The sequence below is a fragment of the Phascolarctos cinereus genome, unplaced genomic scaffold (assembly GCF_003287225.1).
Source record: "Phascolarctos cinereus isolate Bilbo 61053 unplaced genomic scaffold, phaCin_HiC Scaffold_5;HRSCAF=322, whole genome shotgun sequence".
Classification (NCBI taxonomy): Eukaryota; Metazoa; Chordata; class Mammalia; order Diprotodontia; family Phascolarctidae; genus Phascolarctos; species Phascolarctos cinereus.
The window spans coordinates 290,199,124-290,223,860 of NW_027555958.1; the positions used below are offsets into that span (position 1 = coordinate 290,199,124).

At 40.0% G+C, this 24,737-nt stretch overlaps 1 protein-coding gene across 6 annotated transcripts in view; it reads right to left on the reverse strand.

Moving 5' to 3' along the window:
• The window catches only part of TANC2 (tetratricopeptide repeat, ankyrin repeat and coiled-coil containing 2), a 511,647-nt gene that overhangs the window by 62,100 nt on the left and 424,810 nt on the right, over positions 1-24,737 (reverse strand). For all 6 annotated transcript variants that reach the window (XM_020997389.2, XM_020997396.2, XM_020997393.2 and 3 more), the window contains 3 exons: positions 22,732-22,963; positions 13,654-13,820; positions 10,287-10,894 (listed from right to left, as the gene is read on the reverse strand). In XM_020997389.2, coding sequence (XP_020853048.1) covers positions 10,287-10,894; positions 13,654-13,820; positions 22,732-22,963 — 1,007 coding nt within the window. The remainder of the gene's footprint in view (positions 1-10,286; positions 10,895-13,653; positions 13,821-22,731; positions 22,964-24,737) is intronic.

Here is a 24,737-nt window from a genome sequence, read left to right on the forward strand (position 1 = left end):
GTCACCTTCACGGACATGGAACGTTTAACTGGGGAGGCTGCAAAGACTCAAGCTGCAACAAACCTCATCAACACAGTCTTTGATACCACGAATCTGATGGGTCACAGATAGGATGACACAGTTGTTCAATCAGACATGGAGCACTGGCCTTTCACTCAAATTCACCACTCAGTGGTGGTGAATGACGCAGGGAGGCCTAAGTCTAAGGACACTACAAAGGGTAGACCAGAAGCTTCTATCTAGAAGAAACCTCCTTGATCAAGATGAAAGAAATTGCTGAAACTTACCTTGGGAAGACTGGTACAAATGCTGTGGTTACAGTAACAACTATTGGAAATGCTTCCCTATGTCAGGCCACCAAAGACGCTAGAACCATAGTTGGTCCCAATGTGCCCTGAATCGTTGATGAGCCAACTACTACAACTGCCTGTGGTTTGGATAAAAATGTCGGTGCTGAGAAGAATGTGTCGATCTTTGACCTTGTAGGTGGTATTTCTGATGTTTCCATTCTTACCACTGAAAATGGTATCTACCCACTTGGGTGAAGAAGACTTTGACAACCATAAGGCCAATCATCTCATTGCTTAGTTCAAGTGAAAGCACAAGAAAAACATCAGTGAGAACAAGAGGGTTGTTCACTGACTATGCACCACTTGTGAACATGGTAGGCATCTACTATTGTGACTGACTCCCTCTATGAAAGTAATGACCTATATTTCTATGACCCATGCCCATTTTTTTTGTTGTTGTTTTTGCTAGGCAATGGGGTTAAGTGACTTGCCAAGGGTCATACAGCTAGAGTGTTATGTGTCTGAGGCTAGATTTGAACTCTGGTCCTCCTGAATCTAGAGCCAGTGCTCTATCCACTGCACCACCCAGCTGCCCCATCCACACCCATTTTGAAGAGTCAAATGCTGACCTCTTCTATGGCACACTAGGACCTGTGAAAAAGGTCCAAAGGAATGCCAAACTAGATTCAGTCACAAATGCATTACACTGTTTTGGTGTGTGGTTCTACTCCTACTCCCAAGACGGAGAACTTTTCTGCAGGATTTCTTTAATGGCAAAGAACTAGACAAGGGTGTTAATGCTGATGAAGCTATTACGTATGGTGCAGCTGTCCAGGCAGCCATCTCATTTGGGGATAAATCTTTTTACTTGCCACTGTTGGTTGTCACTTCTCTTTCCCTTGTTACTGAAACTTGCGGACAGTTCTGATCAAATGCCATATCACCAACCCTAAGTAGACACAGACCCTTTCCTTTATTCAGACAAAAAGCAGTAGACTTATTTAAGTTTACGAAGGTGAGAGAATAACAACAAAGAATGACAATTTACTTGGCAAGTTTGAGCTCACTGGAATTGCCCCTGCTTCCAGGGGTGTTCCTTAGATTGTGAAACTGATGCAAATGGCATCCTTAATGTATATTCTGCAGATCAGAGCACAGGCAAGAAAAATAAGATCACCACTGCCAATAACAAAGGTCACTTGAGCAAAGAAGACATTGAGAAATGAAAGCTGAGAAATACAAGGCTGAAGATGAGAGCCAGAAAGATGAAGTGTCTTTCAAGAATTCACTCCAGCCTTACACCTTTTTTTTTTTAAACAAGAAGGCTACAGTGGAGGATGACAAACTCCAAAGGCAAAATCGGTGAAGACAAACCAAGGAAGATCCTTGACAAATATGAAATAACCAACTGGCTGGATAAGAAGCAGACTGCTGAGAAGGGAGAATCTGAGCAGCAGCACAAATAATTGGAGATGGTTTGCAACTCTGTTATTATGAAGCTATATTAGAGCGCCCAGGCAAGGCATGCCTGGTGAATTCCCAGGCGGCTGAGCAGCCCCATTCCGAAGTGCTACTTCTGAACCCACTACTGAAGGAGTTAACTAAATGCACTAGAAGAAAGAGCTTACCACATAGCTTTCCAAAAACTGAAGAACTCAAATGTGTAGCCAAGGAAGCAGCAGTTGAAAAATAACAATTAAGCTTTTATGTAAATCTGGGCATTATGAATATCTGAATGTGTGCAGAGGGAGAGAAGTGAACAACCTTTCACTTTATCGGTACTGTGAATAAGCGGACATTCAATTCTTATTCTGGAGAGTAAACTCTATTTATAATTAGCACCATTAAAAAAAAGTCTATGGGTCAACTAGGTTTTGCTAGCCTGAAGAAACTATGGGTAGGAGAAATTTCTTTCCCATGAGAAATCTTGCATAGGAGAAACTTCTTTCCTATGGGAAACCTTGCTACATGTTTGAATAGAAAAATGGAAAAGCACCTGATCTACTTGTAATAAATTATCCATTAATATTTTAACTTTCTCAAAATATTCCCTAAATGCCACTGGTTTACAAAGCCTTATATATCCTTATCAGTCTCCTGCCTTTGTACCTTCTTTCCTCTCCCAGCTAACTCTGAACTGCTCTAATTTGATTTTGTTTTCCCAAGATTATAAAAATGATCAGCCTTGCTCAGCCAGGTGTAAGAGCTTCTTAACACCAAGACTCTCTGGGTTCGAATATTTTTCCCCCTGCAACTACACGTAATAAAGAAACAACATTTGAGCTGGGCCAGACATGCAGAGCACTGAACTGGTTCTTCAATGATATAAAGACCAAAGTCCTGATCCTCACACACAGTGTCCATAAAGAGCAGATTTGTGGAATTAGGGATTGGTCTGGATTGTGCTACCACCCTCACTGTTTCATAGCTTCCTGCTTCCAACCCTATGTCTATTACTGCACCACTGGTCTTGGAAAGATGAAGATCAACAGACATCTTTGATTATTCTGCCAATGGAGACTTCAGGCAGCTGCCAGGGTTCTGTGTGGCAGGCTGTTAAATTTCACGTACAAACAGTAAGTTTGCCTTTTATGCTGTGCTGTCAAGAGATTCATCACTTATTACATGTCTTAGCATATATTTTTTGGAACCAATTAAGACTTAAAAGACTAACCTAAAACAAAGATATTCACTGAATTTTCAATCTGTGATGAAGAAGTATCTCAGATACTTTCAGTTCCATCCTTAAGACTATTTCTGTAAGTTACTTCTTATAATGGACGCATCTTCCACAATTGTTGGTCCTTCATGGCTCAGTGACTAACAGCATAGATTTTAGGAAACTTGGAGACTCCTTAGTTCTAAACAGCTGTTCTTTGGAGATAGATAAATGATTTACTCTAATAATGATAATAGCTAGGATTTAGGTAGAGCTTTACCTTTTACAAAGTACTTTACAAATATGAACTCACTTTATCCTCACAACTCTTAGAGATAGGTGCTGTTATTATGTCCATTTTGCAGATGAGGAAACTGAGGTGGAAGGAGGTTAAATGATTTGTCCAGGGTCACACAGTTAACAAGTGTCTAAGGCTGGCTTTGAACTCAGGTCTTTCTGACTCTAGGTACAGCTCTCTATCTATTGTAGCATTTAGCTGTCTATTTTCAGACAGAAGAGTATTCTGTCATCTTGTGCTGAATTGGCAACAATTGCTACTGATTACTATGCCATTTATTACTGTTTGACAGCCACTGCTTAGGTGAAGCTCTGGCATTTCCCATTTTTTGATTCAGCTTAATGCTCAGGCAGCTGTCTGATCCAATTTGTTTCACAGGAAAATGCAATTCTGCTGTTTAAGTCTCTGATAACCAGCTGACCATTTAGTCACATATTCCATTTATTATCCATCTTAGAATTAGAAGTAAAACTAGCGGCTTACTTTGAACACTCTATTTTAAAATGTTTATATTAGTTATTTTTTTACATTATATTTTATATTAGTTATATATGCAAACATGTATACGTATACACACACATATATAATTGTACATATGTATACATATACATATATAAATATACACACATATATAAACATGTATACTACAATTTCATTTTTTACAAAGTTTTTAGGAATAGCAGATTAAGGTGACCTCCATCTATTTAGTCTGGCTTTGGGGACCAATGCTGGTTTGCATGCAATGTCTAAAAAAAGATATGAGATTTACTAGCACAACCTACTTTTTTTTTTTTACCTAGAATGCCAGCTTAAAAGATGAAGACAGGTTGCCAGTTTGGGAAAACTTTACAGATTTGGGTCTCGTGGCTTCTGTTGAGGACAAAGGAAATTAGAAAACAGGAGGAAATCCATGCACTGGCAAATTGGACAAGAAACACAGGTAAGTACAATTCCTTCCTAATTTTCACCCAACAAAAGTATGACCTCAGGCTTCTGGGGGAAAACTCCATATGTGGGTCTAACAGTTTATGCTGAGGGTAAAGGGTCAATTCCAAAAGACTCAAATTAGTGTAATCTTACACTGGCAGTCAGGATATAAAACCATGACTTCAAAATAACAACTCCTCACTGACAAATGGGAGGACGTAGAAGTAATGATGTAGATATGGCCCCTGATCAAGACATCAATAAGATAACATTACTTCCAATGAGAACACTTGGTAAATGAGAGGCTAGGGTGCTTTGACTTCCCAGCCTGTAAGAAACAGCTCTAGTTTCAAGCGGTTCTCATTTTTCTCCTCCTCTACTACTTCCTTAGCCATCTTTTAGCCTATCTCATGATAGGGTCATCTTTTAAACAAGAACTTCATCAAAAAGTCTACAATTTCTCTGTGTGTATCCTAAAACATCACACACACACACACACAGTGAAAATAAGGAAATGTCATTTCAGTATAATCCATTAAATAAACACTGTTCAAATGTATTTTCTAAACTCTGCATTAGGTTCAAACTGGGGAAAGCAAGAAGAGAGACTTGTCAGGGATATGACATAATGTGATGATGAGAGGGGAAAAAGAAAACAAAGGTATGTCCTATCATGGAAGATTTTCTTCTCATCTCCTGCTTCTAAGGAGTTTAGGAGGGAGGAGGAGTATCTTCAATGGGGATGGAGGAAACAGCGGGGGTGTGTGTGTGTGTGTGTGTGTGTGTGTGTGATGTTTTAGGAGTATCAGGAAGTAACCTTAGTACTGATGGTGTGAGAGCCTATCCTACAACAGTAATCAATCAATCAATAAGCACTTTATTAAATGACTACTATGTGACAGGAATTATGCTGGGTGAAAGACAAAAAAAATGGAACATGCCCTACTTTGAAGGAGCTTATATTCTATCATGAGAGACCACCTTTACACATATAAATATATACAGAATACAAAAGAAATGAAGAACAGTTAATAGAAGGTAGTTAAGGAGGTAGAGACCTAGCAGATGAAGCAATCAGAAGGCTCTGTGCAAATAAGGAAGTGCTTGAACTGCATCTTGAATAAAATGAGGGACTCCATGAGGCAGAGGTGAGGAAGGAGCACCTTTTAGGCACGGGGAACAGCTAATGCAAAGGCATAGGACAGGAGAAAGGAGTGCCATGTGTAAGGAACTAAGGTAGGGGTGGAGAATCTGCAGCCTTGAGGCCACATGTGGGTGACTGAGTCCAGGTTTTACAGAACAAATCATTTTATTGAGGGGATTTGTTCTGTGAAGTTTGGACTCAGTCACAGGACCCCACTTGAGGGCCTTGAGGCCAAAGGTTCCCTGCCCCTGAACTAAGAGAAAATCAATTTGTCTGTATAGAAGTACAGGAAAAGGAACAACATATAATGAGGGTGGAAAGATAAGTTGAGGTAGCTTGTAAAAGGCTTTAAAAACCAAATAGAGGGGTTTGTATTTGATCCTATAGGCAATGGGGAGTCATTGGAGCTTGCTGAGTAGAAGTGATGTGCTCAGATCTGTGTAAAGACAATCACCGTGGCAGCTATGTGAAGGAGGGAAGAGGAGTATTTGGGTAGCAAAGAGGCTTCCATCAGGTAGACCAATTAAGAGACTACTGCAATAGCCCAGGATAGAGGTGATGAGGACCTGAACTAAGGTGGTAGTTGTGTGGGTAAAAAAGAAAGGTATGGTATAAGAGAGATGTGGAGGTAGCTCTAAGAGGGAGTTTTGCAAAGTTTCTATAGGAAAAAAAAAGACTTTTAGGCACTGCAGTACTAAAGTAGTGAGAAGTCTTGGCTCACAACAGCCTTGTTATTTATAGCTCATCAGTATCTTCTGCCCCTGGGACCCTTTTCACTGGAGGGCAGAGGGCAGAGTGCAGAGCTCCTCTCCAAACTCCGTTTAAGGAGGATACCCTGACCAGCCATCCCTTCATTTCCCACGTTTGCAAAGGATTTCTCCATTGCGCTCCATGCTGGGTCCCTATCCTCCCATCCCTTCCCAGTTACCTTTTGTGTGATGTCTTCCCCAGTTAGATCATAAGCTCCTTAAGGGCAAGGACTGTCTTTTCTTTTTTATTTGTATCCCTTAATAAATGTTTATTATTGACATAAGTTCCCCACGTGTGTCTCATTACCACCTTTGCTCTTAAAACACACTCCCACCATTCTTTACACGGAGAGTGTGCCTCCTGTGTATCGGGGAGAATGTTTAGCACTTACTGTTCTTCCTATGCCATCTTAGTACATGCCTTTGCTAAGAGCTAAATGTGTCCATGGGCCGACTGTTAATGGGAATCCAGTCAACAAGTATTAAGTGCCTCTTCTGTGCCAGGGACTACACTAAGTTCTGGGGACACAAAGAATGGCAAAACACAGTCCCTGCTCTCAAGGAATTTACAATCTAATAGGAAGCACACTGGTTGAAGATTGTGAGTTATAGTTTTAGAAGTGGATGGCCATAGGGCTGGGGCAGCCAGGTGGTACAGGGGATAAAGTACTGGGCTTGGAATCAGGAAGACTTCTCTTCGTGAGTTCCAATCCAGCCTCAGGCACTTACTAGCTGTGGGACCCTGGACTAGTCACTTAACCGGGACTGAATTTGCCTCAGTCCCTCATCTGTAAAATGAACTGGAGAAGGAAATAGCAAACCACTCCACTCTCTTTGCCAAGAAAACCCCAAAATGGGGTCATGGAGAGACTGAACAACCACCATCCACAGAGTACCTCTAAAACTTTGAGAGAACAGCCACCCTCTGAGTACCCAGGCTGTGAATATGAGTACAAGTTGGAGACACAGTCCAGAAGGGGTGCTACACGACTTTCAATTTTTTTTTGTAATAGTTCCATGTCTACTGAACATCATGTCTCTCTTAGCTATGTATTCTCTTGACCAAATGGAGGTTTAGGACAATATGTAGTTTGATTTTATTAATACAAAAAGTCATATTCAAGTTGTAGTGTTGAACTCCAGTCATGATATTTTCTCTCTGATACTCTCCTTAAACAGTTGACTCTCCAGTTAAACCAGAATTTATGTCCTTGGATGGCCCATCGCTGAGAAGGACAAACTGACCTTTTGGGGCATTCTCTTCTAAATTCATACCCACCAAAAAAATCAAGTCTGGAGTAAACAGCTAAATGCTGAAATTCTAGCAAATGGGTCTGGGATAGAATGATATTGGTTCTGAGGGCTTTAATCACCTTAATAATTGCCCCTTTGTGTATTGCATGAGGATTGGCAACTGCCTGAGTCTTCCTGAAGGACAGAGAAATGAGGAGAGTATGTTTGACAAGAGGGACAATGAAGAACTCTCTCTAATTCCTAGACTCCCCAAAGAAATTAATAATCTAGGTGGAGGTACTTGAAATGATGGGTGAAGTCACTGAAGGGCACAAAGGATAGAGAAAGAGATTAGGAACCACAGAAAACAACTAACTGGTATAATCTGCAAACATTGAGGTCTGAGCAACTAAATTCCTTGAAAAGCCAGATTTTTCATGTCATTCAATTCTCAGGAAAACTTCCTTCTTATTGACACACTGGTACATAAAGCTTTGAGACCAAAACTTTAGAAACAAGGTTGGTGCCAGACACTGTTTCATAGGAGGCTGAATTTCAACTGTATCCAAGTCTAAAACTCATAGCCACTTTGCTAGTTCTGCTCTTTGTCATTAAGTATACAGCTATCCCTTCCACATCTCAACTTTCCCCATCACAGTTTCAATATATAATATATTGTGGATTGGCATGAGTAATTAAATGGGAATTTTTTTGGGAGTTTCATGGAAGCCACAGATGACATGTGAAGACTACCAGATGACACAGAAAAAGTTTAGAAACTCAGAAATGCATAAATATATGAACAGTATTATTATATAATATCAACACAATTTATCTTTTAATACCATGATAATTCAGACTTCTTCTCTGGTATGAAGGGAGGGCCAAAAATTTTTAGGATTTTCCAGATCTCAGTGGTGCTGTGCCTCTAATCCCAATTATGTGGATGTGATAACTGTAATCTAGTGATCCCTCATTAGCGTTTTTGATCAGAATGGCTGCTGTCACAATGTCTCAATGTCCCAACATGTCAGCCTCATTCTGCAGGCTTGTAAATGGTAAGTCACAGATGGAAAGCTCTAAGATACTTGTACACATACTGTACTGTTGGGAAATTCATTGTGTTTTTCATTCGCTGATTACAACTAATTCACTTGAGTCTCTTGAATAGAAGATATGCTTTTGAATTTGGGGATTACTCAAAATAGGATGGTGAACCACTTGATAAAACTAGTAAAGTCTTTCCGGGAATAATTCTCAGTGTATTATTAGATGACATGAGTGAGACACGATTTTGTTTCTCTGCTCTCTATCAGTACTTTGGGTACTCAAGATTACCAGAGAGACTTAAAATAATAACCTTCAGATAGACTCAAACAGTTTCTGGGAGGTAACTAAGATTCTTCTTTTTCATACTGTGGACAACTTTCTGTTTTGTCAGAAAAACAAAAACAAAAGCAAACAAAACAAAAAAAACAGACCAAAAAACCCATGGGATCCAGCTTAGCTAGAGAGGAAGAAACTCTTACTGGAAGCAAATAATAGCCTTTCTGGGAAAATTTACCCTTCCCATGCACATTCTTTTGGAGGACACGGCATATTTCACTGCTTGGGCTTTATATTCTGGCATGAATGTAGGGCCAAACTGCTAATGGATTAGTACTTAACTAGGTATAGAAACTGATGGGAAGAGCACCAGAAAGCTTGAAAACATAGCTGCCTCTATAAAGAGCTAAAAATGACTGTGCTCACAAAGGTGTCAAAATCATGGCCTGGTCAGACATTATAGAGATGAGAGATCTACAGAGCTGAAAGGTCATTTAGTCTAATCCCCTCATTTTACAGATGAGGAAAATGAGAGGTTTAACCAGTCTGAGGAGTCAGATCATAGGGTATATTCAACCCTGCCCCAATTTTTTTCTCCTGAGCTTTGACAGACCACTTATGGCCTGATGCCTTTTGAAGCACAAGTTTTTGGGGTCTAGAAATAGTGCTTTTAAAAAAAAAAGACAAAACTCCAATATTCAACAGATATCTCTGGATGGGAATAGGCAGATTTTTGTGAGAAGCAGTTTGGTATTTATTGTAGAAATGAATTGCCCTGAAGGCAATTATAGCTCTGACACTAGCTAGTTGTGACTATGAACCAAACCATTTAACCATTCCAGGCTTCACTTGTGTCCCCTGTAAACTGGGAATAATCATACCTTACCTGCCTAAAGGCAGAACACTGGGTCAGACAATCTCCTCAGATCCCTTTTAGAACTAAGACCTAAGAATCTCTATTCCAAGTGTGGTACTCAGCTCCTTGCTGACCTTTTGGAATGGCTGCTCATAGTCTACGTGATTAACGTTTGACCTTTAAAAAGCTACCACAATGAACTAGCACTGACTCCACTAAAGGGACGCAGTTTTTTTCACAGTCTCAATTCTCTTTTTTTCATTTTAGTAAAACACTGAGGGCAGCTGTCAAGTTATCAAAATAGCAATAGCACGTGATCCTCAATGGAATCTAAGTCAGCAGACACACTCACAGGATGAGTCCCCAGAAAGTGGCTTTTCCCTTGAAGTTCTAGAGGTACCCTGTGGTACCCATTTCTAAAACTATGGCTCACAATTCCCAACCAGCGTACTTCCCATTAGACTGTGAATTCCTTGAGAGTGGGGACTGTTTTTTGCTTGTATCCCCAGATCTTAGTGCAGTTGACTGAATTCCCATTAACAGTCAGTCCATGGACACAATTAGTGCTTTGTTGTTCTGTCATTTTCAGTCATATCCGACTTTTCACGACCCCTTTTGGGGTTTTCTTGGCAAAGGTATTGGAGTGATTTACCATTTCCTTCTCTTCTATCAGATCCTTTTACAGATGAGGAAATTGAGGCAGACAGGGTTAAGTGACTTGCCCAGGATCACACATAGTAAAGGCATTTACTAAGATGGCTTAGCAACAGGAAGAGAATCATTTACATTAGATGTAAAGCTTACCTGGGATCACAGAGAAATTTGGTTTTCTCTCCTTCCTCTCTCCAGATGAGCCATTCTCGAAAAGAAGGATGCACGAACATGCGGGTCATGTCTCTGCGCTTAATTAGAAACATGGAAAGGTTCTCCATTCTTTGCTGAAAGTCTTCCCACTCCAAAGTACCCTCAATGCTGCCTGCATTGATTGCCTGGAAGATATGCTCATCTGTCAGTGGGTGGAGAGAGGCTACGGCAACATTCAGAAGAGGCATTACCCGGTCAAAGGAGGACTGGGTTGGGAACTTCATATTGCACTGGAGCAGATAAACCTCAGAGAGAGATACAGGAACTACTTTGTAGCTAGAGCTCTTTAAAACCAGATATCCCTTCTCAATGAGGTCAAATGTGAGTTTTAGGTACAGATATGACCCTTGGCTGAGGGTCTTGAGATGAGAACTGAGTTTTCCAAATGTAGTGTTATCCATTTTGCCATTGAGTGAAATGTTATTCTGAATCTCTAAGCTGCTGTGAATCCTGTGCAGGATATATGCTTGGAGGTCCTGGTCTATGGCTTCATTCTCTTCCAGGTGATCCAAGAAGATTCTATGGAAGGGCAGTAATTTGGTAATTTCCTACAACAGACAAAGACATTATTATTACAGAAAGAACTTTTATAGTTTCTTCCCCATTTGTTTGTGCTTAAGTCTTTTGGAACTCTAGAGCAAAGAATGAAGATGCATAAGGTAAACCCAAGGAAGCAAAATTGATGGGCTGCTTTCAAAGTCCCTTCAAATATCTGGTACCCTCACACAGTTCAGTTATTGATCAGGACCCTCCACATTGACATGTTAGGTAGTGTACTGTAGTGTGTAATTTCTTTGAACTCTTTCTAAATGCCCCTCCCTTTTTTAAAAAAAGGAGGCAATTGGAGTTAAGTGACTTGCCCAGAGTCACATGGCTACTGAGTGTTATGTGTCTGAGGTCAGATTTGAACTCAGATCTTCCTGACTCCAGGGCCAATGCTCTATCCACTGCGCCACCTACCTGCCCCCATGAACTCTTTCTGAAAGAGTTCTTAGCTCTCCTGTGCTCCATCTTTTAAGACCTTGTTCCCTGCTAGGTGATAGCTATTTTATCTACCAAACTGTGTGTTTATGTGCTACTACACTCTATTTCAATATGCCTTCTGGAGCCAATTCACAGTCTCAATTCTCTTTTTTCTCATTTCAGTAAAACACTGAGGGAGATTGTCAAGTCAGCAAAATAGCAATAGCATGTGGAATCTAAGTCAATAGATACACTCACAGGTTGGGTGCCCAGAAGTGGCTATTCCCTTGAAGTTCTAGAGTTATCCTGTGGGTACCCATTTCTAAAACTATAGCTCACAATCCTCAACCAGTGTACTTCCCATCAGACTGTGCTCTAGTGGTAGGAAGTCTAGGTACTTTAGCAACTTGCTGAGAAGATATTTTGAGGGTCAGCAGGGCCTTGTGGTGTTCTTTGGCTTTGGCTTTGAATAAATACAACTTAGAGAAGTTGCAAACCTCTTTGTTGTTTCAAAACAAATTTAATTATTTATTATTAATTATTTAATATTCAGCTGAAGTGAATAAAACGTCTGATGAGTTCATTACTGCAGGTCCTGATTTAAGAAGTTAGGGAGTTTTGCTTAGGGCTATGCTAAAAGGATTACAAGCAATTAGACCCACTACTCTTCTTGTTGTTTGGCTGTTACTAAAAAAAGAAAACATACATGCAATATTTCCCCAGTAATTTCTGTTCTTTGAGATTGTATGTAAAAATGTGCACATATATACTAGCACATGCTTTCCTAAGTTCCATCTGAACCCCAAACCAATCACAGTCAGTGTTCTAGCTGCTCTTCATATATGAACATACTACTACCGACAGTTCACATTCAGTAGAACATGCAGTTTATGCTGCATTTTTCAGTTACGGTATTGGCTTAATACTGATCCAATCCCATTCTCTGATCTAGTTCCCTTTGTGAGACAGCAATCAAGATAAGGGATCATAAAACACAATAAGCCTAGCTGATTCACAGAAGGATAGACAGAAGACCCTGGCAACATTACTATAATTTCTAATACAAAGGTAGGGAAAGAGAAATGCCAATGTATATATGGTGAGAGTATGATTAGGAAAAAAGAATTATAGGAATTAGTCCAACCTCCTCATTTTATCAATAAGAAAACTGATGACTTGAGAGGTTAAGTGACTTGTCAAAGGACCATAGGCAGTAAGTGGCAGAGCTGGGATTTGAACCCAGGTTTTCTGAGTCTACATCCAATACTCTTTCCACTTCTCATTTCCCCTGGGTTGACCCCAAAAGCTAGGGCCTGGCACATTTGTAATTTCTCTTCTAAGCTAGTTAGCGACAAGAAGATAGACAGGATAGGTTATAAAGGAGAAACTCCTTTTCCCCCCCCCCCCATTTCTTTTTTAAAGGCAATTGGGGTTAAGTGACTTGCCCAGGGTCACACAGCTAGTTAAGTGTCAAGTGTTTGGTCTGAGGCTGGATTTGAACTCAGGTCCTCCTGACTTCAGGGCTGGTGCTCTATCCACTGCACCACCATCTAGCTGCCCCTAAGGAGAAACTTCTGATCCACTTACTGGGGAATGGGCCTCTCATCTCAGGTCTCCCATGCTTTATTTGATGTAAGACCTCTAATCTCAAATGATAATATTGTCAGTATTTCTTAGAGTTAGACAGCAGAGATTCCACATTTAGGTTTACTGAGAAGTTAAACTCATTCAGTCCAGATAGAAACAGGGAGAAGAACCTGAATGTCTGGCTTTATTGGAAACCGGGTTATTATCTTTCAAGCGTTTGCACAGTATTTGTACATTAGGCAACATCTTCCTTCCTGAAGGCCAACCTACAAGATTTAGAAAAGGCGTATCAGATAAGGAGGGCCATATCTAGAGAAAATTCAAGGCTCTGTCAACCCTGTCTTCAAAATACATTATTTAGAAACATTTAGATTATTTAGGAAGAGAGGTTATTACTATGTTATTCTTGTTGCTCTTGCTTTCCAGTGGTTTCAATTGTATCTGACTCTTCATAACCTCAGTTGAGGTTTTCTTGGCAAAGCTAGTGGAGTGTTTTCTTCTCCAGCTCATTTTACAGATGAGGAAACTGAGGCAAACAAGGTTAAGTGACTTTCCCAGGGTCATAGTTAGTAAGTGTCTGAGACCAGATTTGAACTCAAGAAGATAAGTCTTTCTGACTCCAGGTCCAGCACTTTATTCACTGTGCTCCCTAGCTGCCCCATCACTATGTTAATCTGGGCCTAAAAAGAGTTATCAGATGAAAAATCCTTTCCAAAGGAAATAACAAACATTCAACAGCAAAAACAGACTCACATACCTGTAAACTGGTCCTGACTGTTACTATCAGCTTGAGCCAAGAAGGGAACTTTCCAATCATCTTACTCAGAAACGATACTATTGTGTCCCCATAATCTGGTTTATGAAATTCTGCTTCATTTAACCCATCAATTAAAATGATGAAATCTTCATCTGGGATTTTGCTCTCTGTAATCGAAAGAACCGAATTATTTAGGTTAAATTCAGGGCAAAATAGTTACCACGTTAATTGTGTTTTTTCCTTTGGTGTTATGACCAATAACATTGCCTTGGAGGAAAACGAGCTACCAGGAAAGGCCTCACTTGTATTAGATATATAATGGTGGAGCTACCAAAGGCTACTGAAGTGATTTATTACATATTTCTGTGATAATTTAATGGGTTTTCAACAGGTTTCTGAAACTTCTCTAAAACTTACAATCTATCTTTGAGAAAGGAACAGTTGTTATCAGTGTTTCTTACAAAATCCTATCAAACTGACCTTCAGGGTCAGTGGTGAGGGAGGCTGAAGTCTGAATAGTAAAGCATAATGTGAATTCAAGTTCCCTTTAAACCTCTCAAAGAAACAATTAGATAAGTAAATCTCCTTACCTGTTGAATGCTGTTAAATTTTTTAAAAATAATAATGAATAATAATAAATAATAATAATAAATAATGAAGAAGCTGTTCTATTCCACAATCAGTGATAAAAACCTTTAAATGTAAACATCTGGCTTTAGTGTAAATGAATTTCAGTTTTAAGTATAAGTGTCAATCAAACATGGGCTACATGGGTACCTTGGTCCATTACAACCCTGAAATTATACAATTCTATGTAACCACCATCATTAGATGGTTCTAGCTTCTGCTAGAAGAGTAACAACAGAGAGAGTAGGGCAAGACTTTGCTAGTGAACAAGTGATAGGGTTGGGAGAAAGGTGGGGTTAACATTTTTCATCTTGAATTCCTTTACGGACAAAGAAAAGCTATGTCCTGAGATACTTTTCTCTTAAAGCTGCAAGTGAACATATCTGTTCGCAATGAATTATGAAGACTGATTGGCTCATTTTTTTAAAAGGCTGCATCTGAGCAATTTTTTTTTGTTTTGTTTTTGGTTGGCTCCTTTCTTAAATTTTGTCTTCCTATAAGAGAGCTTTGTTCATAGGACACTTATTAATCAAAATACCCCTAATTACTATGTCAGGTCATAACTGAAGGATAAATTTAACTATAAATTTGATCTAAAGTTTTGAACTCTTAGGAAAAAATGCAAAATATGAATTCTAGATATCATCATCAAATGGTATGATATAAGCACCAAAAAAAAAAAATCTCGAGTGTTGTGGTTTTTTTTTTTTTCCTGTTAGGCTACGTCAAGCTGTGGGACAAGAGAGGTGTGAACAGCTTGCCACACGACAGTGGTGTTCTTATTTTTGATCTTGAGAAAATTGGGTCCTTTAAATGTTAGATTTATTTTTGATTCTCACTGAGTTGTCTTGTAATAGCACTCACTCAGGCATACATATTAGACCTTACCCTAGTCAACTATCTAGGAGGGTTAAGCTTCATGTTAAACTGCCCAAGTCTCCCTTTTGAGAAAGGAAACAGGTCAAGATTTTGGAGACACTAGGAGAGGCCTACAGCTTGTCTCTGGCTGACAGATGTGACTTTGTTTGACCACAGACTGATCTACCTAATGTACTGAGATGATTGTCTTATATCTTTCTTTGCATCCCCAGCTCTCAGAACCATGCCTGGTACACAGCGGGCATTTAATAAAGGCTTATTGACTATTTACTGACTATTCCCATGTGCCCAACAAATGACTAGGTCAGGTACATTTAGAGTTGGGGACTGAAGGTTAGCAAACTACCAGCTCAGCAAAATGCATCTAATCCAGGTTTATAAGGTAAGTAAACTCTACTAATCATAGTGTCCTATGGATGATAGCTGGGGGGGGGAGAGGTTGCAGTTTGATGATTTTTTTCCCCCTAACTTCCCCCCACCAAGGTCCCTCTTCTACTCAGTACCTGTGAATCTGCCCAGCAACAACAATCAAATGTAAGGGCAGGGATCCCAAAAGATCTGAGCTCTCAACTAGGAAACACTGCCTGCTGTGCAGGCTCACAGCCTGAGTCACCATTGTTACTGTGTGCCTTTGGGACTGGACGGTAAGAGAGCCACATATGTTTACATGCCTGTGAGTAATAAACTGCCTGACTCACTTATGTTCCTTCTTGGTAACTCCTCACCAACAATCCCTCCACACTTACTCATCATTCATCTACTAAAGATTTCTTAGTGAGAATTGTTTCCAAAATATTCTCAACCATAAAAGTGATGAACTTACTCTAATTCTTTGACACATTTTAATTTTCTAATTTTCTCTTGAGTATGTTGAATCCTATCAGATATCTAGATGAATCAAATTATTTATTATCCAATACAATCATTATCATTTGCATAGAACCACAAATAGATGTCATTATTTTTCCTATGAGTAAATTAATCACTGTCTTGCATCCAGTTTCTTTTCTAAAAAAGAAATAATCTTCTCTCTTGATTGGCTTAATTATTTTCTTATAAACCCTAGTCTGGAGATTGATTAGAGATTTATTTGGAGATTCCTTTATTCTGCATAATTTGGTGATGAGGGCTGTTTACAGATATTTGTGATATGAAACAATACAAAAACATTTTATGAACTTGAAAGTATGTTGGGCTGTTGGCCTGCAGGCAGTATTGGATTTAAATAAGTAAATGTAACGAGCTTCAATGGATACCAGTACAGTATAATGACAGGGACTAATTCCATCTTTCTTCCCTGATGAGTGATGAGGTTTCTGATAAAGAATTAAGAGATGATACCTTACTTTCCTTCATGCTTTGTCTTAAAATGTAAATATTCAACTGAGCCCCGGTTGGTTTCGTGTTACTTTATCACATCACTCATTTTGCACTCAGGCTCCAACGGACAAACCACTGGAAAGGTCTAAAATCCCTTCTGAATCTTGCTTCTAATGATAAACATACCTCGAGTAACAAAGAAAATCTAAAGGTTGGTGTGCTGATAGAAAGCTTTTGAATAGAGTCATCAATTGTAATAAAGAATGAAAAAGGAACAGAAATCAAGAAGCAGAAAGGACTGTATCTAGGCATCAAATTTATTTCTCATGGGATGGGCTGACTGGGTAAGGAGCAAGTGTTAGCTGTTATGTCTTCAGAGAAGACCATGAATGAGGAGAGAACAATTTGCATATAATTGGGAGTTACTCTTTTTCTTTATCATCAGACAGTTCTTTTTCCACACTACAGGACCTCTAACAACCTGGGACTTTGAAGCACTTGTTAATCTGTTTCCTAGAGAAGAATCTCCACAGCAGGAAGAGAATGTCATGATGTAGGATGTTCCCAGTTAATGAAATGTATTGAAATACTTAGCAGGAACACCTGCACAAGCTGATCAGAACAGAAAGGAGCACATGAGGTTCTGATAGAAAAGTAGGATCAAGGCAAGATGTTTCCTAATGAACAACAGAATGTTATTCTCTGGATATTATGCTTTGCATGATAACTTTCTGTTGGTATGTGCGGGAGCTCTCTGAATCTTTTGTGGACTGGGATAAGGTGGTAGGAATAAATCATTGAGAAGACAAAAATTGTCCCTGGTGAACTCTCCTCTCTGCCTGGGAGCTCTAGTATTTCTTTCACCTGCTTTATGACGTCAATCCAACCCTTATTGTTCTTATAAATAATCTTCCTTTTAAAAAACTCCAAAAGCATCAGTCCTAGAAGCATCTCATAAATCACCATTTAATAGACTTAGACACCAAACTAAGTAAAAGGTTTATAGAAGACATTTTTAAAAATTCAGGAGTACTATACATTCCAACTGAACCATCCTACTATTAGCACCGGTGGCCAATGTTTTTTGTGTCTACATTTATTTTGTCTCTTAGGTTCCCCAAATAATGTCTCACTGAGCAGATTTTACACATTTTTTTAAATTACCTCTCCCAGTACCTTGTAGAATTCTGAAAAATCTTCTAACCTTCACATCTGAAAGGATTATAGGATCATAGAGTTAGAATAGACCTCAGAGGCCATTAAGTCAAAACCCCTCATTTTACAGATGAGGAGGTAAGGCCCAGGGAAGTTGTGAACTTGCCCAAATTGAGTACGGTTTGAAACTCAATATCTGCTTTCAGATTTAAAATGTCCCCATTAATATCTTTTGCAAATACAACTCCAACTACTTTTAAACTACACACCTTTCACAAAACATTTGTCAGCAGCAACTCTGCATAAGTTAATAAGATTATCTAATGATGCCAATGACACTTAGTGGTGGTTGCAGGAGACACGTAAAAAATATGGTAATATCTGTACAGGGTTGTTTTTAATTGTTTTAAAATAGAATCTCTATCTTGTCTCCAAAGTCTGGAAAGGAATTATCTACCAAAGCTTATAAATGTAGGCAACTGCATCCTCTTCTTAGGGTAATTACATAATAAATGTGGAAGAACAGGCATTGGGGTTTTACTCCCATGAGAAAGTGTATCATGATGTCAAGGCCATTATGTCTGATCTTCATGGAGTCTTCCTGGATGATGTAGGACTGGCACTGGGCAAAATCTGTAAGGCTAGGGTATGTGAAGAAGGAAAGTTGGAACATAAGTAAGTACGGGATAAGTATACTGTTTAAAATAAATTATACATCTGTGAAAATTTCTCCCTGTTTTAAAAGGGATAACTGGCAATGACTTGGAGTTAGCTTGCCAAAGTAGCACCCATAGTTGTTCAAATTACATCTCCCCCCTCCCACCTTTAGCCCTCCACCACGCATAAACATTTGCTGTCTTGTTTTAGACTTAAGTATCCGATATGGAGATAGGAATTCCAAAGCATAATTTGATTTCAGAATCTGAAAAATTCTCAATATAGGATGAGCATTTTAAAAAGAAGTTGGATGGGCTCATCCTTCTCTAGGTCTCGGTTTCTTTAGCTATAAAATGAGGGACTAGGAGGCAGAGCCAAGATGGGAGAGTAGCAGGGAGAAGCACAGCTTAGCTCCCCCCCACAAAGATCAAGAAATCACACTAGACCAAGTGATGATTGGTAAATTGAAGAAGACAATAAAGCACAGTGAGTCATATTTCTGGCCCATGTCAACACAGGAAGGTAGACAAGAGAGGTCTGTGGACACTGAGGATGGGTCTGGCCAGAGAAGTGCAGCACTCCAGCACTCCAGTACACAGAAAGTGAAAGAGGACCAAAGCTATGCCCCAAGACAAGAAGAGGTCCCAGACCTTTACAGGGGAACTCTATCTAGCATGGGAAGTGTGAACAAGTGCCAACCGGCAGGTCTGTTGTTCAGTATTCAGTTCTGGGGCATGGATCTAAGGAAGACTAGGGAGGGGACCTGTGCCAAGGGATGGATGGTTTTCTAGAGTAAGCTCTCCCAGGCCTCAGGCTGTATATTCAGCTTACAAGCCATTTGTGACAAGTTTGAAAAAAAGCTTGAAAGAAAAGAAAGTTTGAAAGAAAACAGTAGCTGAGTGGCTCTGATCTCAGGAACTAATTGAAGTATCAGTTCCAGCCTCCAGCCCAGTCTGAAATCTCCAGTAGAATAACCAGGGAAGGAGTCTAGGACTGAAGGGGAGCTTGCAGTTCTGCTTTTCTGAATCTGCTGAGCTTTCCTGAGTCCAGCAGCAGCCTAGAGGTACTTTTGACGAGGGGAAAGCCTATGGGAAGCTCATTCAACTCTACCTCTTAGATTCTTCTCAAGTCCAGCATGAGCTTTCAGGAGAAAGGGACAGGATGGTGGCCTGCTTTTGGCTCCCTTCTCCAACACTTCCTACTCCATATTTCCTGGGCTCACATATGCTGGGGATATCATGTCCCAAGTATTATTTGATTTCTCTCTCAAATAAACTATCTACTCTCTTTAATGCTTGTCTATTTTTCTATAACCACTAGCTTCTTTCAAGGTCAGGGTGAAACCCTCAGGCAAAGTTTACAACCACATGGAGCTTTGAGAGTTCAGGAAAAGGGGTTTATTCATTTCTAGGCTGCTCTGCCATCCACCATTATGTCCTTCTTTACCCCTCCATGTCTTCCATGAAAAGCTAGCCCTTCTTACCAAGGCAATCCTTGCTCAGTGCACATATGATGCCATTTCATCTTCTCCAGCAGACTGCCCCCTCTATCATGCAAATCATGCCCAGTAACTGTGGGCGTTTGCTTCTCCCTCTATACTATTTCAATTGGTAATCTCACCAGCTCCCATGGATTCAATTAGCATCTCTCTGCGGATGATTCTTAGATTATTTATCCAGCCTTAACTTCTAGTCTTGCATCTCCAACTACCTATTAGACATCTTGAACTGGACGTCCCTTTGACATCTTAAACACAACATATCAAAACTGAATACATTATCTTTTCCCCAAAGCCCTCCCTTCTTTTCTTCTTTCTTTCTTTTTTCTTTTTGGAGGCAATAGGGGTTAAGTGACTTGCCCAGGTTCACACAGCTAGCTAGTAAGTATCTGAGGCCGGATTTGAACTCAGGTCCTCCTGACTCTAGGGCCGGTGCTCTATCCACTGTGCCATCTAGCTGCCCCCCCCCCAAATTTCATCCTTGATTCCTTACACTCATTTCCAATATCCAATCTGCTGCCAAATCCTGTTGATTCTGCCTTTACAACATCTCACAGATGCATCCCTTCTCTCCTGACATTGCCACCACACTGCTGTAATCCCTCATCACTTCATACCTAGACCACTGCAATATATTGTTGGTTGGTCTCCCTGCCTTAAGTTTCTCCCCATTTTACTCTATCTTCCACTCAGCTATCAAAGTGACCTTCCTAAAGTGCAAATCTAGCCATGTCACTCCCATCACCACCATTTAATTAATTCTAGTGGCTCTCAACATCCCCAAAGTCAAATATAAAATCTGTATGGCTCTTAAAGTCCTTCACAATTTGGCTATTTCTGACCTTTTGTAGTCTTCAACACCGTACTCCCTTCAATATACTCTATATATTCAATATACTTGCCTCCTAGAAATCCTTCACACAAGACACCCCATCTCTAACTGTTCATATTCCCTGGCTGTTCCTTCATGTCTAGAATTCTCTCTTTCCTATTCTCCATTCTTGGCTTTCTTCATGTCTGAGCTAAAATCCCTCCTTCTACAAGAAGTCTTTAACAACCACCCTTAATACCAGTGCCTGCCTTCTGAAATTATTTCCAATTTATCCTGTTTATATCTTGTATGTACATTTGTTTGAACATTGTCTCCTGCATTAGAATGTAAACTTCTTGAAGGCAGGGACCGTTTTTGCCCTTCTTTGTATCCTTCAGTGCTTAGCACAGTGTCTGGCTTGTTGACCTGACACATAAGTTTTCTTGAAACAGTTCAGTTTGACTATTTGTACAGGAAAAATCAAGTGGGCAAAGAATATCTACTGTCCATATTATGGCACAGAGTTTGTTTTTCAGTGTGTGTATATTTGAGATAGATAATACAGATGGATGAATCAGGCCCACAGTTGAACAGGAGAAATAGAGGGGGATGATTGCCCCTGGGAAACTGCAAAGTACCCAAATAACCTCAAGCTTCCCTCAGAAATAAAAGCTTACCTTTTTAATACCATCATTTTACTAGTGTTACCACAAGACACAGAACGCAATACTCTAAAGAGATAAATATCACCAGGTCAAGTAATGGGAACACTGGGCCAAAAAGTAGGGATGTATCAATGTAATTTCAAACTGCTTAACAGATTGCGTGAACAATCCACAGATCTACCAACAGTGCAATCAGTGTGCCTGCTTTTCTACAACCCCTGCAACATCAACTAACCTCATCTTCTCTCATCTTTACCAATTTGCTGGCTGTAAGGTGAAACATCAGAGTTGTTCTGATTTGAATTTCTCTTATTAGTAATAATTAGGAGCAATCCTTTATCCAATTGTTAATACTTTATAATTCTTCTTTTGAGAACTGTTTATATCCTTTGACCATTTGTCCACTGGTAATCCCCTCATTTCTCAGATGAGGAAACTGAAACCCAGACAGGCTTTATTTACTTGTCCAAAGTCACATAGGTAAACAGAGTATTAAGCAGCAAATTCAGGATTGAACCTTGGTCCTCTGACTCCAAATTTAGCACTTTTCCCACTGAACCACATACCAGCTATTTAACCATGGTCAAAATCACTTAACCTCTCAGTGCCCTAGACAACTCAGCAACTGAATTCACAACTTTCAATCTTTTTTTTAAATCAAGTTATCTTTAAAAAGTTAACAATTTATACACTCACTGTATGTTTTTCATGCAACTTAAAAAAATGAGCAAAGTAAGGGACAGAATCTTCCTGGAAGAAATAAGGGTTACCCAGGGCAGTTAATTGTTATGTTTCTGTAATGTCTTACGCCTTTTCTTTGAACTTACAGCAAAAGTGACCACATCCCTAAAAAGATCCCAATAGCTGCTTATTAGTCAAATGAATGGGAGGTAGATTGGGGATAAGGAAGACAAAGTAGACAAGACTTAACATTGGATTTTGAGAAGCAAAAGGAAAAACTGATGTATATGAGAGGTGAAAAGGCACCAATTTATTTCATCTAAATTCCTGTGGGAAAATATCAAGCATGGACCTAGTGGAGCTATCACTTTACTAATATACTTTTTTATTTTAACTGTACAGTCAGGATAGTTTTGATATCTACATAGAAATAAATTACAACTAAGAAAGAAGAATTAGGTTTTTGAGGAATGTATTTACAAAAAATGGTTCCTACAGGTAGTTAGTTTTTTTCAGATAAGATCTTCAGAACAGATTTTCTAGTACTAAATCTTGGCAGTTTTGATGGTCACACCAGTAAGAACAACTTCCTTTATTTTCTTTCCCTTTCTTCTACTACCCCATTCTGGAGATTTCTTGTTTGGACAACAGATTTACAGTTAGACAGAATTATATTTGGGGGTGGGGGTAGGGGGAGCAATTTCTTTTTGAAAGGGCAAACTTTGGATCAGAAGGCCTCCATCCCTCCCTCCTCTCCTACCCTCCCATCCCTCCTTCCATGCTACCTTTGTGGAGGTTCTCAAGGGGCTCAAGGACTCCTCTCCGGAAAGAGGCCATGGGATCCTGCACACAAGACCGTAGGCTCAGCATACTCTGCAGATGGGGCTCCCGAAGCAGCTGTTCCCGATAGGCGACAAGTTGAGGGGAGCGGCAGAGTAGTGCAGCAACATTGTGGACAAACTCTGGTACCAAGCACGTATAGGCATTATCTGCTTGGCAGTAGTGATAGGCAACAACCTGCAGAAAAAAGTGATAAAAACATGTGGTCTCATGAGATGAGGGAACAGTTTGTGGGATGGCCACACTCTATTCTAGGCAGTTTAGACACAATTTCTCAAGTTAAAGCTAAGGAACTTCTTTCCTTCTTGTTTTCCTTCCCTCTCTTTCCTTCCCTCCCTTCCTTCCTTTTAATCTCTTGTTTGGTCATAAACTCTAAGGAAGAACTTTCTAATTTTCTGCTGTGCCTGGATCTGCCTTCCTGCCCTGGCCCTTCTGCTCTGTATAGTGCCATCAACTGAACTAGCAATTATGTTTAGGAACCATGAATCCACATGAGAGAGAGCCTGTTTTTTTTTTTTTACAACTGCATTAGCTTCAAATGGTACCAAGTTGAATCTCAGAAGTCACCACTTTTTTGATGATGTGATGTTGTAGCTTAAGCCTTGTGAGATGTGTTCTGAATTGAGAGCATCATTGAACTCTTGAAAGGAGCATAGCAAAGTGAATAAAGAGGCAGCCTCAGTCAGGGAGACCTGCATTCAAGTCCTGTCTCAGACACATATTTGCTGTGTGACCCTGGGCAAGTTGCAATTTCTCAGTGCTCCCAGGCACCTTGTAATATGACTCTAAGTTGTGGAAGAGCTGCTGATCTTCAGTAATGGAGGGGGGTTTCCTCACTAGTAGTTTCCTATACCAATGACATCACAAGGCAAAAAAAAAATCAAACCTTTACACTGAAATAGTAGCATCTGTATTAGATGCTGGAGAATTTAGCATTTTGAATAGATGCAGATCTTGCCCTCGAATAACTAAGAAACCAACTACTTGGGGAGCCTCTAGGCTGAGATCTAGTTCAATCAGAACATCATAGAATGTTAAGCCAGGGTATTATCTTCATTTTACCATGTGCTTAGGACACACCCCAGACCTTGTGGGTAGTCTAGTCATATCAGCACTCCAGTGCAGTTATTTCTATCTTTCTCTATTAGTTCTGTGTGACCTGCCTGGAACCTCGTGCCTGATAGATCAGATGGGACGGAGCTAGCAGGTAAGATCCTTAGTTCCATGATGCTGTATCCCCAGGATGGATGAGTTGCAGAAAAAGCAACTTCTACTGAAAGTCAATAAATGTTTATTGAGTACCTACTATGTACCAGGCACTCTGCTAAATTCTGAGAATACAAATGCCAAGAAGAAAGATAGTCCCTGACTTCAAGGAGCTTACAATCTAATGGGGAAAGGTAACACACAAAAGGGAGTTGAAAAGGTGTGAGAGAAGGGAAAGTATGGATATTGGAGAGGTCTAAAGCAGTGCAGTTGGGTGGGAAATGAAAAGATGGCTGTCAAATGGAAGTTCTAGGGGGAGCTCTTTACCTTCCAAACAAAGAAGTCCCAGTGAGTTGTGAGTACTAAGGCTGATGTGATGTTGAAGGATGAAGAGGTTCCTAGGGTATGATGGAGAAATCCAGAGGTATGTAGCCAGGTGGGAAATGAAGGAGTGACCTCCCCCATTTGTGTTCCTCAACTCTTCGGGCTTGAACTATCCTAGACTCCATCCAGGATGACTGGCTAGAAAGAACGGCACTATCAGGGACACGCTGTGTAATTCTCTCCCCTCTTGCCTGGGCTATTTGACTATCTGGAAGGTTTGAATGAGATAGAATTCTTTCTGATGAGATGGAGGCTACTTCTTCATTCACTGATTCATTAGGCAGATGGGATGGAACTAGCAGGAGACACCCTCAGTTCCATGGTGCTGTATCCCCAGGTGTGATTACCTTTTTCTGACTTC